General features: G+C 32.7%; 2 protein-coding genes across 2 annotated transcripts; both read right to left on the bottom strand.

Annotated features, from left to right (window-relative positions):
• Positions 1–419: 419 nt before the first annotated feature.
• Positions 420–8008, bottom strand: LOC132179747 (ABC transporter G family member 1). Its single transcript, XM_059592512.2, has 8 exons — positions 7640–8008; positions 7055–7134; positions 5435–5905; positions 4743–4829; positions 4308–4433; positions 3162–3356; positions 2979–3065; positions 420–1242 (listed from the first exon to the last, which is right to left on the bottom strand). The coding sequence occupies exons 1-8, from the start codon at positions 7950–7952 to the stop codon at positions 583–585; spliced, it is 2019 nt and encodes a 672-aa protein (XP_059448495.2). The 5' UTR covers positions 7953–8008; the 3' UTR covers positions 420–582.
• Positions 8009–15658: 7650 nt separating this feature from the next.
• Positions 15659–22689, bottom strand: LOC132179748 (ABC transporter G family member 1-like). The gene is made up of 8 exons (XM_059592513.2): positions 22350–22689; positions 21792–21871; positions 20149–20619; positions 19458–19544; positions 19024–19149; positions 18069–18263; positions 17884–17970; positions 15659–16516 (listed from the first exon to the last, which is right to left on the bottom strand). The coding sequence occupies exons 1-8, from the start codon at positions 22660–22662 to the stop codon at positions 15857–15859; spliced, it is 2019 nt and encodes a 672-aa protein (XP_059448496.2). The 5' UTR covers positions 22663–22689; the 3' UTR covers positions 15659–15856.
• Positions 22690–22998: the final 309 nt, after the last annotated feature.

Raw genomic sequence — 22998 nt, 5'->3', positions numbered from 1 at the left:
CCAATTATGTTGATCGATTTGATTTTGTTTGATCATCCTAGAAGGTTTGTTTCTTTAATTATATATAACATTAGATGGAGGAAATACAAGCTTGGCCAAGTAAAAAAGTTGAGTAGCAAAGAACCAAATTTGAAGTCTTAAAGGCCTTGTTTGGCAAAGCCTTTTTTTAAAAAAATCAACGTAAAAACATTTCAACTTTTTTCACTTTTTATATTACACTATTTACTTTTTATTACCATTCAAATAAAAAAATCATCACAAAACAAAAAAATTTTCACTTTTTCATTTTATTTTTAACCAAACATTCTTACTTTTTTCTTTTTTTCACATTAATCTACATCAACTACAGTGATTAAGGGAAAAGGCTTTCAAACGAAGCCGCTAACATCTTTTAGATAATTATGTCTGCTTCGATGATCTCAGATACTACAACATTTATAAAGCATACATTCAACTGCTAATAGGAGTTTTTACATTTTGCAAAATACACCAAACAACTAGCTTTCTCAGTACTGATCTACACAGCAACTCCCCCCACACCAAAAGCAGCTTTAAGAAACCTACACCATTACCAAACAAGCCCTACAGCTTCCCTCCATGCAAGGGTGTAGAAGAAGGATTCACCATAACCTGCGTAGTTTTCTTGGACATGAAAGCCTTAATCATCAAAGGCTTGAACTTCTCAGTACCCTTTACAATGCCCAGAAACAGAAGTCGATAAAAGGCAATCATCCCTAGCAAAACGGCAAGATCACCCCACTTGGAATAACCCATTTCAGCATGCCACGTGTTTCTCAGAATATCATCTCCATTTTGGTGATTGGGAAACATTTTCCCTCCAAACTCGTTTTTGAACATTCCTTGGTAGGCATACTTGTGAAAAGCGATTTCATGCAAAGGGTATTTCCACAATGGCTTTGGAATATCGTTTGGCAATCTGAAGAATCCACCGACCAAGATCATTAGGCCTTGAATTCCTGCACCAGTTATTATGCCCATGAGGTAATTGGGCACGATGCTTGCAACAATCATCATCAGGCTCTCCACCAGCATCATGCAAGCAAAAAGCACAAGAGCAAAGTAGAGAAAGAATTGTAGGCCGCTGCGAAGGCCAGGGAGGAAATAAGCAATTGCTCCAGGAATGACTGAAACCAGGACAAGGTATGGGAGAGCAGAGAGTGTGTTGCTGATTACAAATGCAGTAGCACCATAATGCCCGTTTAATCTCTCTCTTTCAAATATCTGGATCAAGGAGAAGTTGTGTATAATCAAGGAAAACTTTATAAAACTCCCTATAAACTTCTACTCGTTTTGACACTACCCTAAAGTTTAAGTCGTAAACTTTCAGTTTCTTTCAATTGCCTTATTCTGTTAGGATTTTCTATTATATTTTGTCAAAATTTCTAAAATACCATTTTTTTTTTTTTAATAAATTGAAATATGTTTTTTTCATCCTAGAATGTATTTTGAGAATTTTGAAAATATTTAACAGAAAATTCTAATGAAATGAGATAATTGAAAGAAATTGAAAATTCGATACCCTTAATTGAGAGTTTTTGAATTTCAGGAAGTACTTTTAAAACATGTGAAAGTTCATGGGAGTTTTATGAAGTTTAACCTAAAATTTAAAAGAAATTTTCAAAATTTTATGACATTTTTTAACTTTTGGAGGGGCCAAAACCCCCAAGGCTACGGGCGGTTCTACCCCTACAAATAATGTTAGAAAACATTTAAATTTTGGATATTTCAAATGATGAATATCGGGTAGATACAAAGAAGTCAACTAGTTTAAGAAAGAATCATTTTCACTTAACAATAAATTGAGTGATGGAAAAGAGAGCTAGTCACTCGCATAAACCGGGGCTTTGGGCTCTATGAGACGCACTTTGCACTATGAGCAATTAAGGAGCTCTATTTTATTTTTGGAAATCAAAAGTTGACTAAAACTAGTCTTGATATTCTACTCTATAATGCATAACACTAAATAATTTTATTTTTTTAAATTATTAATAAATTATAATTTAATAATAATAATTGAAAAAATTACCTCACATTTTGAAAAACTCTAAAATTATTCTAATTATTCTAATCATCCCTATAATACTATTCGAAGTTGAGAGTGCATATACTGTTCCTCTAACCTTAACCATCTCGGTGAAAAAGAGTTTACCATGACTTCAAAATTCGAACCCTTTAGGCCTTTACGCAGCCGCCCACAAATCATTGGTGGTGAGGTGAACAACTTTTGTGTTACCCTTTTTCTTTTTCTTTTTTCATTGATCATAATTGAAAGCATAAAAAAAATCAGAGTAAAAGGACAGGAAGAGCTGTTTGTCAAAATAAAAAAATAAATTAAAATTAAAAATTAAAAATCTATAAAATTTATTTTGTAGGCATGTTTGATAATTTTTTTAAAAAATAAATATTTTAAATTTTATTGCTTCAATATTTATCATATTTAAATAATGAAATCAAAATAATTTAATTTTAAATAAAATAAATCATTACTCATATTAAAATCCAATGACGAAGTTATATTTGAGATAAAAATTTTAATTTAATTTTTTCATATATGTTTTGTAGAGATATTTACATATTAAAAAAAAAAAAAGAGGGAAATTTTATGATTTTTGGTAACCTATTATATCCCGTAAAGGCAACCGGGAACCTCGCGCCCCGACAAGCCAACCATGGTCCAGCTAATTGCCCAGTTTTGTCAATCGTAGTCCGTGAAAGGGTCCCACACACTCCCCACCATCAAACGTCTCGAGACCACCAAAACACTGCTTATCCCAACATATAATGCATAACACTAAATATTCAATGGACGGAATCATGATATTCTACTCTATCCTAACTTCTTTTTTGTGGATATCTTTTTCTTTTATTTAAGAGAGCTTTTTTTCTTTTTGGTCAAAGTGGGAAAGGGAAAGTCAATAAAAGCTGCAACCAATAAAAAAAAAAAAAGTTGAAAATACCTTCATATCCTCCACAAAGGATGGAAATCCACCAATGGCCATGAATGTCAGAAATGAAGCTATAAAGGTCACCAGTGAACCTCTAGCCTGAAAGAATCAAAAGCACAAAAATATTATTCAGTTTTCAATCCTCTCAAGTAACCTTAATTTGCAAGAATAAAATGAAATTATATATTCTACGACCTGCACTGAGCCATCACCATCCCCAATATTGTAAAACACAGTACCAAGGCCTACAGCTAATGCAATATATATTGCTAGCCGCAGCCAATAGTAGCCCAAATCACGAAACATGTTCACAAAAGATCTTTTTGTCAGAACAAGACATTGATTAATGAAGCTTGCACGCTTTCTCTTCCTCTCCATTTCTCCATAGCTCTGAAACACCAGAAAATATCAGACATATATATATATATATATATATATATATCTCGCATGTTGTCCTTGTTGGTATAAATATATAATAAGATATATGATAGAGAAAAATATTAGTTTTTGGATGTCGCGTCTTTAAGTCAGTTTTCACTTTTCAAGTGATAAGTTTTATCCCAAAATATCATTTAGTATCATAGCCATGAATCATGTCACACGTTCAGCTTACAATATATTAACTTATATTACATAATACAAAAGGTGTCTCTATTTATAAGGAAAAAGTAATAGGTGAATATAATAATCTAGAGTAAATAAGGAAGAGAATTAATTATAAACCTATAAGAAAATTAAACGAAAAAGTACATACTTCTCTCAAATTATCAATTGTGTCAATATTTTCCTGAACTATCAACAAATGTTAATGTTCTCCCTAAGGATAGCAAAAAGACAAAAACATCTTTATAAATTAGAAAAAAAAAAATTAATTATTTTTTAAAATTCTTATAAATTGGTTTTTCTTTTTTTTTTTTCTTTTTAATTTTTTTTATATATATTTTTAAAAAAATTAGAAAACAAATTTAAAAAATTAAAAAATATCCTTATAAATTGTTTTTTTTTTGACCTTTTAATTTTTTCTATATTTTTTTTTTCAAAAAGTAAAAAGTTTGATTTAAAAATTAATATATATTTTTAAAATATCCTTATAAATTGGATTTTTTTTCTTCCATTTCACTATTGTTTTTCAAAAAAAATTAAAAAATTAAAAATAATAATAATTTTTTAAAACATATCGGATATCCTTATAAATTGGATTTTTAAAAAAAAATTTCTTTTTTTTTTTAAAAAAAAAAGAAAATAATATAGGAAATATTATAACGGCCAAAAGTATAAATTAAACTATTAACTAATTTACTTGCTTACTTTCTTTTTTTTTTGAAAAATTTACTTGCTTACTTGTTTACGTATTTCAGCTACTTCCTTTGTTACTTGTTGCCGCCTGCCTGATGATTCATACGACCTAATAAGTATTTCAATTGCTTCCTCTGCGGATATTGCTCCAGGCACACCTTCTTCGATGTCCTAATAAAACAAAAAAAATTATTATCATTATAAAGATTCTTTTGTTCAATCTTTGTATTTTTTTGCTGTTCGAATTGCTAATAATTTGATTATTAAATGTGAGAGAGTTCTTATAGAGTTTATCTGCTCAAACAGGTCTCGAACAATTTGTTTCTGTTCAGACAAATAAACTCTCACATATTTACTGTTCAAATTATTAACAATCTAGATATAAAATTGTTCGGAGATTTGAAGTCTACATAAAGAGACTTTGAGCTCATTTGTATGGTATCATCTCTAAGAAAAGATCAAATATGAGGAAAATCTTACCTTGTCGAAATCCTTGTTGATGGTTTTCAGGTAGTGGTCGGATGGATTTTGGAGAGTAGGGCAGGGGAAACCACTTAGAGCGAAGAACTACGTACATAGAATTGGAAGAGTGGCTAATTAGTTGCGTATTCCATCTCTAATTAATATGCTCCAAAAATACTAAAACATTTGCCAAAACTTCATTTACACTCACAAAATATTGACGATTTTGCAATTATTAATTTCGAATTCTTCAAAAAAAAAAAAAAATTATTAATTTCGAATTATCAATTTTTACAATATCGGTATCCCAAGTTTTAATTCCTTTATTACCAAAAAACCAAAAAAGGGTTTTGGTCCCTTTTAATTTTACTCCAAAGGTTTAGAGTTAAATCAAACCGTAAAAAGATGAAATGTCTCTTATATCCTTGTAAAATTTATTAAAATACAAATTTATCCTTAATTAAAAAATTAAACAAAAAAAATGTAAATCGTCATGGGTCACTACCCAATTTTAATATATTTTTTTTTAAAAAAAAAAATCAAAATGGGGTTATTTTAGACATTTCCGTACCCTCCATTAAGATTTAATAAAAAAATTATCATGTGGATGAAATTAAAAAGAGTTCATTAATTAATGAGATACCAACATTATAAAAATTGATAAGTTGAAGTTATAATTACAAAAAGGTGTTAAAATTAAAAAACATTACCTCATTTGCTGCAGAAGCAGGACCAAAGTAAACGGTTTTACCAGAAGACAGGAGACACAGATGGTGGAAGAGCTGAAAGACTTCACTGCTGGGCTGATGAATGGAGGCGACAATGGTTCTTCGGACCCCATCTCTCTGACCGAGTCGCGCTATTCGACTCATCACATAATAGGATGCCGCACTGTCGAGCCCACTCGTCGGCTCGTCCAGAAATAGAAGCTTCGGGCGCGTCAAGATCTCCATGCAAATGCTAACTCTCCTCTTCTGCCCGCCGCTGATGCCTTTCACTCCCCACCCACCGATTCTGGTGTTCACCGATTCCTGCAAACCCATCTCCCTCATCGTCGTGTCTGCTCTCTCCTTCTTCTCCGATTTAGTCATGGAGTCCGGTAGCTGGAGCTGAGCCGAGTAGTACACAGCTTCTCTCACCGTCAAAGTCATCATCAGAGTGTCATCTTGTGTTACGTACGCCTAAATCCAACACAATTGAAGATTATTAGATTTTCAATTTTTTATTGATGTTAAATTATTAATTATTTTAAAAGTTTAGATTAATAATTTTATTTTGTTTTATATTTTGTTAGTGGTCGGGTGGGATTTTAGTTTTGATGGGCCAAGTTTAAATAGGGTATAATGAAGCATGCTAGATATAGATTGGTCAGGATTTGAGTTGTAATATTTTTAAAATTTTATATATATATATATATATATATATATATATATATATAAAGTGAAGTCAAATTTAAATTATTAAAAAAATTATAATAACATTTTATCCAATCGTCTACCCTTGCATCGGACCTAACCCATTACCCATGGTGGGTGGCCCGGTAGGCAGTGGGCAGCCCGCTAAAAATGGTCATCATTTCCTAGAATACACACCCACAAAGTCCAAAATCAGGAGTTTGAGTGAGGAAAATAGTAAACCCTCTCTCTCTCTCTATCTCTCTCAATCCGCCCCCGGAAAGGAGGTAATGCAGTAAATCGAGTTTGGTGGAGGTAAAATTAAAAAAATTTAAGGGTTAAGTTTTTTAAATTTTTTGAGAAAACGCAGTTCCGCCCCCGGAAAGGAGGTATGGCTTTCATCCGCCTCCTCCTCTCTATCCCGCGGTCTCTTTCCCCTTCCTTTCTCTTCCTCTTGATTTTCTCTGTTTTTTTCATTTTTCCTTGTATATATCCCTCTCAACATAGCGCTAGCTGGTTCCCTCTCCGATGCACTTCGTTGGGTTTTCCCTCGCTCTCCACCATAACACCGCCGATCTCAACCTTCTCTCCACCCTCCATCTGTCCTACGCTGCTCAACACCGAAAAATGACGAGATTTATAGACTTGAATATCCAAAATTACTTGCAATTGGGTCCCGTGACCCTTACTTTGTTTTACTAACCGCTTTGCGCGTCCCTTTAGATAGATCCAAGTATTTTTTGACCAATTTCTTACGATTTGGTTATTTTTCATGCACTGTATTTTTTGTTTTGAATTTGTTATTGAGGAACCAATCCTTTTTCGGTATTTTCTTATTTACTTAGAAGAAAAATAAAATAAATAAATAAGTCATCCACTTGGAAAAAGAAGTAAAAAAAAATATTGAATGGACCAGCGATTATCTTCTTTCCATACCGAAGTTCCATAAGCGAGGACCTGCTTATGACCATTGATCAGAATTTCTCCTGTTTGCCTTATGTTTGAACCCAACCTCCCTGCAATATCAACAATACAAGTAATTATAGTCTTTACAGAGTATATATATATATATATATATATATATATATATACACACAATATAACGACTATATATGATATTATTTCCAATTATTATCATATATCATAATCATCATAGTCCTTTTTATTCACCTCTAAAAGCAAGAGTTCAGGCAAATCTCACAAGTAAAGTAAACCTCTTATACCACTCTTTTATATTCCACAATGTTATGAAAAAGACCCGCTATGCCAAATATATATATAGAGAACTTGTTTTGGAGGAAGTTTAAAAAATACTTTTTTAGTACCGAAAAACCGTTTAATTAATACATCAAAGCAAAAACAGAACAGATCAGTTTGGCATAAAACAAGCCTGGAAGCTTTTTCTCAAAAACATATTTCGGACTTTTTATATAAACAAAAGCTTTATTTTTCAAACAGGGTCTTACGTTACCTAAACGCAAGCAAATATGCTGTGTTTTTGTAATATGTAAATGCTCATACCGGCCAATGCATCAAGAAGCGTGGACTTGCCGCAACCGGAAGGACCCATTATGGCGAGAAGCTCTCCGGGTCGGGCATGACCGGTTAGACCCTGAAGGATCGATTTCGTGCCATTTTTTCCGTTGGAAACAGTCACGTATAGATCCTCCCATGTCAGGAAAACACCATCCTCCGACCGCCTCTGAACCGTCGCCGTTTTAAAAGCATCAACGTCTCGTTTGTTTTGAACCGGATTCCTGGTTTCCATTTCTAATGCGACGTTGATTTCTGAGTCGGTGTTGGGATGGGGAGTGGAGGGAAAAAGAGACGCCATGAAGATGAAGATGAAGATGATAGAGAGAGAGAGACATGGGCAGTGAAGAGGAAAGGGGTTGTGTTGTGTATATATAAGCTTTAGATTATATTAGGAAAAAAAAAAAATTAAGATGCTTAGCTTAGGTTAGGCAAATTAGCGGTGAGATGGTGGAAGACAGAATGATGATTGGACAAATGAAGGTGAAGGCATATCTTTAATTTCTTTGTGGGAAGTGGGCCTCATATTTTGACAAATATCATCTCTTGCTTGGAAGCTTCATTAAGTGATGTCACTTATGTGACATCATTTATTCATTTACATATGGTCTAATCAGATTTTTACTATATTTTTATTTTATAATGTGATATAATAGCTTTAATCAATTTTTTTTTAATTTTTAAATTAAGAGTTGATTAAGACTGTCATGTTAGCATTGTGAAATAATTGTGAAAGAAAAATGTGACTGCTAGTATAGCTAATGTACATGCATTTTGAAGTACTTATTTAATTTGAAGTGTATACTTACTAATGTAATAGTGAAAATTATTATTAAATTTTGAATGTATTACCATTGAATCCAAAATTCAATAATAGCTACGTCAGAAAGCCTATGATAGAGAGAGAGTAAGCACGCTTCTAACATTTTTTTTTCTAAGCCAAAAAAGGTAAGTGATGGAAACTAACTGTGGCTAGATCATAGAGTAGAAAGTCGCATGAGATGGGTTTAGACAGTGAGAATCTCATGTCTTTTCTCAAGTCTGATTAAGTCATAGCATGTCCAAATTCCACCAAGACATTATCAATGAGAACTAAAATGATAGACACTAATTAGACACATAAATTCCTTTTGCAAGATTTGAAGCAATGTCATGTAACATTCTTTCTTTTATTCAAATACCAACTTTTGAATATTGAAATCGAAAAAGCACATTTTAAAGGAGTTTAACTTTTCAAATATAAATGTTACTATATATGACTAAAAAGTGAGGTAGAGACTAGAGTAATTTTAGGTGGCTTACTTGTGTTCTACTTGTGTCTTACTAAAAATGATGTGACTATTAAAATCACCATTGTGCTTGTGACAGATCATTATTGAATTTTGATCAAAGGTGATTTTAATAGCCACATCATTCTTAATGGAATACAAATATAACACAAGTAGGCCACACAATGATTTTCTTTTGTACTTTAAATTTATTATTTTACCTTTACTTTTTGTTCATCGTGATTTAGTTAGATAAGGTTATTTTTGTCTTTTGATATTTCTTTAGATTGTGAAATTACTAATTTGCCATTCCTGAATCTAATGAATTTAAAAAATTGTCGGAATATTTTTGTCTTTTACATTTAAATTATCATTTTGCCTTCTGAGTATGTAAAGAGTCAAACTTTTTGAAAAAGGTTTTTTGGTCTTTTATGAAGGAAGCTTCAAAAGAAATTAATGGGCGGAAGGAATGGACAAGAAAGAAAAGCAATTTTTTTTTTTTTTTTTTTTTTTTTTCAGTTGCTACAAAGAAGTGTACAGAAGTCAAGAACAAAATTTACCTAAAACAATTTTTGTATTCAGAGAAGGAATGGAGGTGAAAGGAGTCAAAAACAAAATCTTCAATTTTTTTTGTCAAAATTACCAACTCTTTTAGAGAGATGCTAAGATACATCTACCAACTCTATCACCAACCTCCTGGATTTCCGGCTAAAAATCAAGGGTCTTTGGTCGTGAAAGATATAAGTGAGACTCAGATAAAAACCAAAAATAAATTCCCATCCTTTTGCTATTGCTGAAGAGAGAAGCAGCTGTTCATCACAAACTCTCTCCACTGTAAGGTATATTTTTCTCTTCGATTGTAATTCTTTGCTCTAAAATATATGAAAATAACTTTTATAAGGTTATGGCATAAATCAAGCATTTTGTGCTCTTCGATAAGAAGTTGACACATCAACCTCGAACAAGAAAAGTAAATGCACTGAAAACACTGGATCTAACCTCTAAAATTCCTCATCTACACGAATTTCATTAAAAAAACCTATCTTCAAATTTTCTCTTATCGCCACTGAGAAAACTCCACCGGCACCGCCCAGGCTAACCCCACCGCTTGGCCGTTAAAGTTCATGTGCTATGATGAACATTAAAATGTGCTCCTGGGCAATATATGGACCTTGGAGAGATTATTGTTCTTGGTTTTGTATATCAAGTCGCATTGTTTTCCTCTGCAATCCAATTGAAAATTTTCTCTGTTGACATAATTGGTCAATTCCACTTAATATTTAGTTATTTATAAAATAATCCGCTTTTGCTTTTGCTTTTGCCCATGTGCAGGAAGAAGAAAGAAATTAGGAAGAACATGCTCTCTTTGCTCAGAAAAATTGCAGACCTTCCAAATTCGGAGATTGTGGACCAAAAATGAGTTCACCCAATCAGTTGAAAGAAACAAAAATCAAGGCATAGAAAAAAAAAATATAAAAAATTAAAAAAGAAAGGGAGGTTTTTCTATGAAATTGTCGGAGATGAAGGATTTTTGGAGGAAAGATCCAGTGTTTTGAGAGTATATGCATTTCTTGTTTCAAGTAATGTGTTAACTTCTTATTCAAGGGTACAAAAGGCTTGATTTATATCACAATCTTACGAGATTGACTAAGAAACTGTGATGGATAAGAATCACAAAGGAATGGGAAATGATGAGGCTAGTCTTCATTGCCGCTATTCTTTTGACTTACTTTTCCAAGTCTTGAGTGGGTTTAGTCGTCCTTCGCTTTCTCCGCAACGAATTTGAATGAAAGGACGAAGACTAAGACTATATATATATATATGCTTTCAAAGACTTCGAGAAGAGGGGTAGAGATTCCGTGCAATATATTTTATTCGAACGGTTGAGATCGTAAGAGTAAGTTAATGAGGATTTACAAATTGATTTTTCTAATTTAGTTGAATTTTAATCAGAAAAGAACTTTCATTACATCTTTAAAAATAAGGCAAAAGTGCACTTTACCCCCTCAAAGTTTGGGGCGATTTTCAATTCAACTTTCAATGTTTCAATTTTTGCAATGCACCCTCCCAAACTTGTAAATTTTTTTTCAATTCGGCCAATGTCATCTCAAAATTCTCATATTGCCCCTAATTTATTTTTTTATTTTTTATAAAAAAAATTTGAAAAAAAAAATATTTGGGGTGTCCGTAGCCACCCCTTTGGCCATTTGGCCATTTTTGCACCCCCAAATTTTCTTCATTTTTTTTTTATAAAAAATAAATAAAAAAATTAGAGGCAATATGAAAATTTTGAGTTGATATTGGTCGAATTGAAAAAAATTTGCAAGTTTGGGGGGGTGCATTGCAAAAATTGAAATATTAGTGGTCGAATTGAAAATCGCCCCAAACTTTGGGGGGGCTAAAGTGTAATTTTCCCTAAAAATAAAGACTCATGATTTCTATCGGAATGTAGTGTAAAACTCTTTTTTGCGGCCTTTAATAAAAATTTGATACATTAGGCAAAAATATCAAATACAATGGAAAAAAAAAAGTGTTATATTTTTAATTCAAGTCAACTCTATGAACTTTTTCATTCATTTTAACTCAGCGCCAATTCCCGAACGCCCTACTCACTTCTAAGTTTTTGACACCGGAGTTTATAAAATTAACTAAGATAGTAGTTATGTGAGTTTTAAAGTACTCGCAAGTGCACGAGTCGTTTGCAATATAGTTTATGTAAGTGCGAGGTCAAATTCACAGGGAATTGTATCGTGAAAGTCAATTTTTATCTAAACTAATTCTATCTTAACCTAGTTCCAAATTGTTTTTTATTTTGAAAATAAGCAAACATAAACTAAATAAAATAAAAATAATCACAAGATAAAAATACTAAAGTTGTGGAATCCACACCCACCAAGTCGAAACAACTCATTCATGTTCATCAATAAAATCTTAAGTTCTCACAAATACAAACCTATGTATGTCTTGCTATGCCTCACAAATCAATCAAAAGATCTAATGTAAACATCTATTGTACAAAATCACAAAAGATATTCGGATTTAACTAAATCATCAATTGTATCCGTCAGACAATAAACAAATAGATATCTAATTTTATTTTAATCAAGATCCAAGCAAACAATTATATTAAATTCTCCTAAAACATCACATGTATCCGAGAATCACAATAGATATCCAAAAGTAGTTTCAATAATTGAATTAAAGCAAAACAATTGAAACTTTAAAAACCCATAAAATCATAATAATATTGCCTTACAAAAATGTTATCGTTCTTCATCGGTGGGGCTTCATCCTTAACCTTAGTTGATAATTTAGTTCCACATAATTATTGAAAATAAATCTAAACCTAAGGAAAACTAAACTAAAGAGAGAAAAACTGTAGAAAATTGGACTTTATCACCAATCTCCTCTTCTTGAAGCTTAACATTGTATTTATAGGGGCTTCTAGGATTTAAAACCCTAAAATCGGCGCTTAAATGAGTTTTTGACAGGTCATTGTGCTTGATCGCACACTAGTTACACTTGAGCGCACTCGAGTATGAGTTTTCTCATGTAGCGCATGTGTGCTCGCGCGCTGGTGCGACTCTTGGCCGTGGGTGCACTCGATCCAATGGCCAGTGCACTCAAGCGCACCAACGCATGTAGAACCTTTTGCTGCGCATTTGTGCTCACGTGATACTGCTCCTTGGTGGCTTTCTTCTAAAACTCGGTATTTTTCATTTTAAATGTAGGCCTCGTTTGGTTCGCGGATTGTCTAATCCATTGGAAAATGATTAGCTACCACTGGGATTAGCTGCCACTGGGAATAGATTAGCTAGTCCTATTCCTTTGTTTGGTTGTAATGCTGGAATAGACTACCTAATCCCATTCTTTCATTTGGTACAATGCAATATGTTGATGAATAGAATCGTATTATGATCTTATTTCCTAAAATACCCTTATAATATAAATACAATTTATATTATTAAGGACTTTCATTCTTTTCTTTTTATTGAAAGATAAACAATTTTACTACTATTGTTTTTTTAGTTATGTCATGTATATATAATTTTATATATATATACACGCTTGAACAGGTATGACTAACCTGTGTTCAAGCGTGTGTGTGTATATATATATATATATACACGCTTGAACACAGGTTGTACGCTTAAACAACCTGTGTTCAAGCGTGTATATATATATATATATATATATATATATATATATAACTGAATTAAAAATCAAACTGAAAAAGTATAGAGAAAGAGAGATGGAGAAACAAAATAAAAAAAATAAAAAAAAACCCTAAACAGAATCAAAGAGAAACGATACAGAGAAATAAAAGAAATAAAAAAATAAAAAACTCAGAAACGTTTTGGGTATATATATAGATATATATACACGCTTGAACACAGGTTATATATATAACTGGATTAAAAATCAAACTGAGAAAGTATAGAGAAAGAGAGATAGAGAAACAGAATTAAAAAAAAAAAAAAAAAAAAAAAAAAAAAAAAAAAACCTAAACAGAATCAAAGAGAAACGATAAAGAGAATCAAAAGAAAAGAAAAAAAAAAAAAACCGAGAAACGTTACAAAGAAAAAAAAAAAATTCAAGAAACAGAGAGAGAATGAAATAACCAAGAAACAAAGAAGAAAAATCGAAGAGAAGAGAGCAGGAGAGAGATACCTTGCGCAAAGAAGAGAGATCGTTGCTCTTTGAGAGATGGAGATCGTTTTGCAAAGTCTCCTTGAGAGACGTGAGTGCTAGAAAGGTGGGGTTTTTGTGGGCAATTTACACGATAATTTTAATCCCACAGGAAAGGATTAGCTAAGCCACTCGTTTTTTAGTGGCTTAGCTAACCCTGTGTGTATAGGATTAGTAATCCCATGAGAATAGATTATTCCCAGGAATAGAGTGTTACCAAACAAAGGACTAGCTATACCTAGTGTTAGCTAGTCCAATCCAAGGGTCTAATCCGCGAACCAAACGAGGCCGTAATGTTTTCCTTCAACAACCTAAAAACACTAAAAACATAAAACTAACACAAAGCATTAGATTACGACACAGTTAAAGGCTTAACTAATGTAAATTAAGGGGTCTAAATGTGCAATACTTGGCACACATCAAGTAGCTTTGGTAATTTTGTCGATGGTTTTGTCAATGAGTATTTTGCCTAAGAGATGTTTTATCAAGAAAAAGAACATTATTTGGTGTGGAGGCAGCGGCGGAGCCAAAATCTTCTTATTGTAGGGGTGGGATGTAAGACTAATATTTAAGTAATATAAAATAATATTATATTATACTATAGTTTTTTTTTTCGTTATTTCAAAGTTTGAAACACTTAGAAAAAATATTGCATGTCAAATTAATTGCTTTTAATATTTAATTATTTATTAATAATATGTAATTATTTTTGAGTTATTTTATTTAACGATTAGAAAACATATTCACATTAATTGATAGAAGACCACTCTTTATCAAATTGTATTTTTCTTATGGGCTAAATACTAAATACTTCCTGCGGTTTCATAACTTTATTTTCCCCCCCCCTAAGGTTTCATTTTTATCATAGGAGATCCCTGTGGTTTTGATAATAGATCAAATTAGTCATTCTGTCAGTTGACTTAACGGAATTCCACATGAACCAATCAAATGTTAACATGTGGCACCCACTTAATTTTTTTTTTAATTTTTTTTAAATTAAAAAAAAATGGCCACCCCCATCTGGCCGAATGGGGGTGGCTCGGCCACCCCCAGTACCCACTGGGGGTGGGTTTCGGCCACCCCGTTAGAGCCAAGGGGGTGGCTGAAACCACCCCCAATGGTGGTTGGGGGTGGTTTCGGCCACTCCCTAGGCTCCATGGGGGTGGCCGAGCCACCCCCAGTACCCACTTGGGGTGGTTTCGGCCACCCCCTTGGCCACCCCAAATTTTTTTTCCTTTATATATATATATATATATATATATATATATATATATACACTAAATACATTTTTTTAATTTTAACAAAAATTAAGTGGATGCCACGTGTTAACATTTGATTGGTCCACGTGAAATTCCGTTAAGTCAACTGACAGAATGACTAATTTGGTCTATTATCAAAACCACATGGACCTCCTGTGATAAAAATGAAACTCTAGAAAATAAAAAATAAAATTATAAAACCCCATAAAGTATTTAGTATTTAACCCATTTTGTCCTCTTAAGAGTGGCCGTGTAGGCTAAAAAAAAAAAAAAAAAAAGAAGGAAAGTGGGTCTATGATATTCCACATAGAGAGAGAAAGTTCCAGAGTGGAGAAACAAACTGTTTGAGAAAAATAGCATTGTCATTTTATCTCAAGGCAGTGTCATTTGACTCATACGTCATAATGATCTAACATTAATACAACCATGTAGATAACCTAACATTTAATGATCTTTAATTATATATAACATTACATGGAGGAAATACAATCTTGGCCAAGTAAAAAAGTTGAGTAGCAAAGAACCAAATTTGAAGTCTTAAGGCTTTGTTTGGCAAATCTTTTTTTTTTTAAAAAAAAAATCAACATAAAAACATTTCAACGTTTTTCACTTTTTATTACTATTTAAATAAAAAAATCATCACAAAATAAAATTTTTTCACTTTTTTATACCATTTATTTTTTATTTTTTTTAATCAAACATTCTTACTTTTTTTTTTCTTTTTTTTCACATTAATCTACGTCAAGTACAGGGCTTAAGGGAAAAGGCTTTCAAACAAAGCCGCTAGCATCTTTTAGATAATTATGTCTGCTTCGATAATCTCAGACACTACAACATTTATAAAGCATGCATTCAACTGCTAATACTAGTTTTTACATTTTGCAAAATACACCAAACAGCTAGCTTTCTCAGCTACTGATCGATCTACACAGCAACTCCCCCCACACCAAAAGCAGCTTTAAGAAACCTACACCATTACCAAACAAGCCCTACAGCTTCCCTCCATGCAAGGGTGTAGAAGAAGGATTCATCATAACCTGCGTATTTTTCTTTGACATGAAAGCCTTAATCATCAAAGGCTTGAACTTCTCGGTACCCTTTACAATGCCCAGAAACAGAAGTCGATAAAAGGCAATCATCCCTAGCAAAACGGCAAGATCACCCCACTTGGAATAACCCATTTCAGCATGCCACGTGTTTCTCAGAATATCATCTCCATTTTGGTGATTGGGAAACATTTTCCCTCCAAACTCGTTTTTGAACATTCCTTGGTAGGCATACTTGTGAAAAGCGATTTCATGCAAAGGGTATTTCCACAATGGCTTTGGAAGATCGTTTGGCAATCTGAAGAATCCACCGACCAAGATCATTAGGCCTTGAATTCCTGCACCAGTTATTATGCCCATGAGGTAATTGGGCACGATGCTTGCAACAATCATCATCAGGCTCTCCACCAGCACCATGGAAGCAAAAAGCACAAGAGCAAAGTAGAGAAAGAATTGTAGGCCGCTGCGAAGGCCAGGGAGGAAATAAGCAATTGCTCCAGGAATGACTGAAACCAGGACAAGGTATGGGAGGGCAGAGAGTGTGTTGCTGATTACAAATGCAGTAGCACCATAATGCCCGTTTAATCTTTCTCTTTCAAATATCTGGATCAAGGTTGAAGAAAAGTTTAGGAGAAGTTGTATATAATCAGGGGCGGGACTAGAATTTTAGGAGAAGGCGGGGGACAAAACTAAAAAAAAATAAAATTTTTGGGGTAAAAATTAATTTTGGAAGGTACATTTCATAAAGATACTTAAAGTTTAAGGCAAAGTTTATAAAACTCCCTATAAACTTTTACTTAAGTTTGACACTACATACCTTAAAGTTTAACATTACGTACCTCAAAGTTTAAAAACTCTCGACTAAGAGCCTGTTTGAGATTGTGTTTGAAAAATAGTGTTTTTAAGTCAAAAAAAGCTTTTGAGCAAAAGCTTCATTTACTAAGAGCATGTTTGAGATTGCGTTTAAGAAATCGTGTTTTTAAGTCAAAAAAAGCTTTTAAGCAAAAGCTTCATTTTTAAGCTTTTGCCAAAAGTGTTTTTTTGGCCATTTTGAGGCTTTTTGGACCCTTAAAAACGCTTTTAATTTATTTTACCAAACTGGTACTTTTTTCTTCAAACGGACTTTTTGAGTGTTAAAAACACTTTTACACCCCTTAATCCCAAAAAGACCCCAAGGGTATTGAGCTTTGAATTTCTTTCAATCACCTTCTTTTGTTATGATTTTTTGTTAAATTTTGACAAAATTTTCAAAATGCCAATTGTTTTTTAATAAAAAAAAATAAAAAATTGAAAATATGTTTTCTTTTTATTAAAAAAAAAAAAAACATATGAATCTTTATAATTTTTATTATATTTTATTTAATAAAAACAAAGGTATTTTGAGAATATGTAACTGAAAATTTTAATGGAATGTAATAATTAAAAGAAATTGAAAGTCAAATACTCTTAATTAAGAGTTTTGTGAATTTCGGGGGTAGTTTAAAAATATGTGAAAGTGAAGGAGAGTTTTATTAAGTTTGACCTAAAATTTAAAAGAAATTTTCAAAATTTTATGACATTTTTTTAACTTTTGGAGGGGCTAAAACCCCCCAAGGCCAGGGGTGGCTCCCCCGCTGCATATAATGTTAGAAAACATTTAAATTTTGAGTATTTCGAATGATATATATTGGCAAGAAGCAAAGAAGTCAACTAATTTTTTTTTAAAAAAAAACATTCTCACTTAACAATAAATTGAGTAATAAAAAAGAGAGCTAGCCGCGGGCATAAACCGGGGCTATGAGAAGCTATGAGCAATTAACAAGCTCTATTTTATTTTGGAAATCAAAAGTTGACTACAAATAGTTCCTAAGTTCTTTTTTGTGGATATCTTTTTCTTTTATTTAAGAGAGCTTTTTTTCTTTTTGGTCAAAGTGGGAAAGGGAAAGTCAATAAAAGCTGCAACCAAAAGAAAAAGAAGAAGTTGAAAATACCTTCATATCCTCCACAAAGGATGGAAATCCACCAATGGCCATGAATGTCAGAAATGAAGCTATAAAGGTCACCAGTGAACCTCTAGCCTGAATGAATCGAAAGCACAAAAATATTATTCAATTTTCGATCCTCTCAAGTAACACCTTAATTTGCAAGAATAAAATGAAATTATATATTCTACCACCTGCACTGAGCCATCACCATCCCCAATATTGTAAAACACAGTACCAAGGCCTACAGCCAATGCAATATATATTGCTAGCCGCAGCCAATAGTAGCCCAAATCACGAAACATGTTCACAAAAGATCTTTTTGTCAGAACAAGACATTGATTAATGAAGCTTGCACGCTTTCTCTTCCTCTCCATTTCTCCATAGCTCTGAAACACCAGAAAATATCAGACATATATATATCGCATGTTTTCTATGTATGTATAAATATATAATAAGATATATGATAGAGAAAAATAATAGTTTTTGGGTGTAGTCTCTTTATGTCGGTTTTCAAAGAAACTTTAAGGAGAAAAAAATAAAGTTGTGAAATTTTAGGTGGTTCTGAAGTATTTAATTTTTTTTTTTTTTAGGAAGTAAAAAGTTTGATTTAAAAATTAATATATATTTAAAAAATATCCTTATAAATTGAATTTTTTTTCTTCCATTTCACTATTGTTTTTCAAAAAAAAAAAAAAATCAAAAATTAAAAAAAATAATAATTTTTTAAAACATTTCAAAATAATATAGGAAATATTACATGTCAAAAGTATTAATTAAAGGGGAAAATTCACTTTACCCCCTTAAGTTTTAGGAGTTTTTCAATTTGAACCCCAAATTTTAAAAATTGGCAATGTACCTCCCTAATGTTTCAAAAATTTTCAATTTAAACCTTTTGTTACTAATTTCCGTTAAATTTGACGAAATTTTTTTTAAAAAAGCCTAAGAGTAATTAGGTAATTTCATAGATTTCTGTCCAATTTGACGAAAATTAATAACGGAAGGTTTAATTTGAAAATTTTTGAAACATTAGGGAGATACATTGCCAATTTTTAAACTTTGGGGTTCAAATTGAAAAATTCTTGAAACTTCATAGGAGTAAAGTGGATTTTTCCCTAAATTAAACTATTAACTAATTTACTTGCTTACTTGTTTACGTATTTCAGCTACTTCCTTTGTTACTTGTTGCCGCCTGCCTGTTGATTCATACGACCTTATAAGTATTTCAATTGCTTCCTCTGCGGATATTGCTCCAGGCACACCCTCTTCGATGTCCTAATAAAACAAAAAAAATTCTAATCATTATAAAGATTCTTTTGTTCAATCTTAGTATTTTTTTGCTGTTCCAATTGCTAATAATTTGATTATTAAATGAGAGAAAATCTTTATAGGGTATATCTGCTCAAACAGATCTCGAACAATTTGTTTTTGTTTAGAGAAATAAACTCTTACACATTTTCTGTTGAAATTATTAGCGATCTAGATATAAAATTGTTCGGAGATTTGAAGTCGATATAGAGAGACTTTGAGCTCATTTGTATAGTATCATCTCTAAGAAAGATCAAATATGAGGAAAATCTTACCTTGTCGAAATCCTTGTTGATGGTTTTCAGGTAGTGGTCGGATGGATTTTGGAGAGTAGAGCAGGGGAAACCACTTAGAGCGAAGAACTACGTACATAGAATTAGAAGAGTGGCTAATCAGTTGCGTTTTTCCGTCTTTAATATGCTCCAAAAATACTAATTTTTTTTTGCAAAAACTTCATTTACCCTCGCAAAATATTGACGATTTTGCAATTATTAATTTTGAATTATCAATTTTTACAATGTCGGTATCTCTGGTTTTAATTCCTTTATTACCAAAAAACCAAAAAAGGGTTTTGGTCCCTTTTAATTTTATTCTACAGGGTTTAAAGTTAAATCAAACAGTAAAAAGATGAAATATCTCTTATATCCTTGTAAAATATATTAAAATACAAATTTATCGTTAATTAAAAAATTAAACAAAAACAAATGTAAATCATCATGGGTCACTAGCCAATTTTAATTTTTTAATTTTTTTTTTTAAAAAAAATCAAAATGGGGGTATTTTAGACATTTCAGTACCTTCCATTAAGATTTAATAAAACAAAAATTATCATGTGGATGAAATTAAAAAGAGTTCATTAATTAATGAGATACCAAGATTATAAAAATTGATAATTTGAAGTTATAATTACAAAAAGGTGTTAATTTTTATTTTATTTTATTTATAAAAAAAAAGGGTTTAATTTACCTCATTTGCTTCAGAAGCAGGACCAAAATAAACGGTTTTACCAGAAGACAGGAGACACAGATGGTGGAAGAGCTGAAAGACTTCACTGCTGGGCTGATGAATGGAGGCGACAATGGTTCTTCTGACCCCATCTCTCTGACTGAGTTGTGTGATTCCACTCATCACATAATACGACGCCGCACTGTCGAGCCCACTCGTCGGCTCGTCCAGAAACAGAAGCTTCGGCCGCATCAACATCTCCATGCAAATGCTGACTCTCCTCTTCTGTCCGCCGCTGATGCCTTTCACTCCCCACCCGCCAATTCTGGTGTTCATTGATTCCTGCAAACCCATCTCCCTCATAGTCGTGTCTGCTCTCTCCTTCTTCTCCGATTTAGTCATGGAGTCCGGTAGCTGGAGCTGAGCCGAGTAGTACACGGCTTCTCTCACCGTTAAAGTCATCATCAGAGTGTCATCTTGTGTTACGTACGCCTAAATCCAACACAATTGAAGGTTATTAGATTTTAAATTTTTCATTGATGTTAAATTATTAATTATATTAAAAGTTTAGGTTAATAATTTTATTTTGTTTTATATTTTGTTAGTGGTCGGGTGGGATTTTAGTTTTGTTGGGCCATGTTTAAATAGGGCATAATGAAGCATGCTAGATATAGATTGGTTAGGATTGACTTGTAATATTTTAAAAATTATATATATATATATATATATATATATATATAAAGTGAAGTTAAATTTAAATTATTAAAATAATTATAATAACATTTTATTTATTTATTATTTTATGGCTTAAACCAAATCCGATCCGATCGTGTACCCTTGCATCGTACCTAACCCATTACCCATGGTGGGTGGGCCGGGTAGGCAGTGGGCAGCCCACCAAAAATGGTCACCATTTCCTAGAATACACACCCACAAAGGGCCGAACACCCACAAAGTCCAAAATCAGGAGTTTGAGTGAGTGAAATAGTAAACCCTCTCTCTCTCTCTATCTCTCTCAACCATTTGGTTCTTTTCAGTCTCTTTCATTGCGATTTTTCCTATGAGTGCTTTTTGGAAAGATGCACCGTTAAACTAGCATTTGAAGTTTGGAGAGATAAAATTAAAAAATTTAGAAGTAAATCGAGTTTGGTGGAGGTAAAATTAAAAAAATTTAAGGGTAAGTTTTTTAAACTTTATAAGAAAACGTAGTTCCGCCCTGGAAAGGAGGTATGGCTTTCATCCTCCTCCTGTCTATCGCGCGATCTCTTTCCCCTTCCTTTCTCTTCCTCTTGATTTTCTCTGTTTTTTCATTTTTCCTTGTATATATCCCTCTCAACATAGCGCTAGCTGGTTCCCTCTCCGACGCACTTCGTTGGGTTTTCCCTCGCTCTCCACCATAACACTGCCGATCTCGACCTTCTCTCCACCCTCCATTTGTCCTACGCTGCTCTCAACATCGAAAAATGACGAGATTTATAGACTTGAATATCCAAAATTACTTGTAATTGGGTCCTGTGACCCTTTGTTTTACTAACCACTTTGTGCACTGTATTCTTTGTTTTGAATTTGTTATCGACAATCAACCCTTTTTCGGTATTTTCTTATTTAATTAGAAGAAAAAAAAAAAAAAATTGCATGGACCAGCGATTATCTTCTTTCCATACCGAAGTTCCATAAGCGAGGACCTGCATACGACCATTGATCAGAATTTCTCCTGTTTGCCTTATGTTCGAACCCAACCTCCCTGCAATATCAACAATACAAGTAATTATAGTCTTTACAGAGTATAATACCATATATATAGAACGACTATGTATGATATTATTTCCAATTATTATCATATATCATAGTCCTTTATATTCACGTCTATAATAAGCAAGAGTTCAGGCAAAGCTCACAAGTAAAGTAAACCTTTTATACCACTCTTTTATATTCCACAATGTTACGTAAAAGACCAGCTATGCCAAATATAGAGAACTTGTTTTGGAGGAAGTTTAAAAAAATACTTTTTAGTACCGAAAAACCGTGTCAAACAAAAAATTTGTCTGTTCCATAAAGTTTAAAAATATTTCTTTGATTTTTTTTGTTTTTAATCTAAAAAAACAAAACGTATTTTTTGAAAAAACTTTTTATCAAAGCAACTCTCTCTGATTTTAAAAAACCAAACGTTACCTAAACGCAAGCAAATATTCTGTGTTTTCGTAATATGTAAATGCTCATACCGGCCAATGCATCAAGAAGCGTGGACTTGCCGCAACCGGAAGGACCCATTATGGCGAGAAGCTCTCCGGGTCGGGCATGACCGGTTAGGCCCTGAAGGATCACTTTCGTGCCATTTTTTCCGTTGGAAACAGTCACGTACAGATCCTCCCATGTCAGGAAAACACCATCCTCCGACCGCCTCTGAACCGTCGCCGTTTTAAATGCATCAACGTCTCTTTTGTTTTGAACCGGATTTCCGGTTTCAATTTCTAATGCGACGTTTATTTCTGGGTCGGTGTTGGGATGGGGAGTGGAGGGAAAAAGAGATGCCATGAAGATGAAGATGAAGATGAAGATGAGAGAGAGAGAGAGATATGGGCAGTGAAGAGGAAAGGGGTTGTGTTGTGTATATATAAGCTTAGCTTAGGTTAGGCTGGCTAATTAACGGTGAGATCGTGGTAGACAGAATGATGATCGGACAAATGAAGGTGAAGGCATATCTATACTTCCTATGTGGGCCTCATATTTTGACTAAATAATATCATCTCTTGCTTGGAAGCTTCCTTAAGTGATGTTACTTATGTGACATCATTTATTAATTCATGTACATATGATCTAATCAGATTTTTACTATATTTTTATTTTAGGGATAAATGTATAATCAGGTTG

The sequence above is a fragment of the Corylus avellana genome, chromosome 4 (assembly GCF_965113065.1).
Source record: "Corylus avellana chromosome 4, dhCorAvel1.hap1.2, whole genome shotgun sequence".
NCBI lineage: Eukaryota > Viridiplantae > Streptophyta > Magnoliopsida > Fagales > Betulaceae > Corylus > Corylus avellana.
Note: the sequence above shows the minus strand (reverse complement) of the source record. Positions and strands in the feature narration are given on the sequence as shown.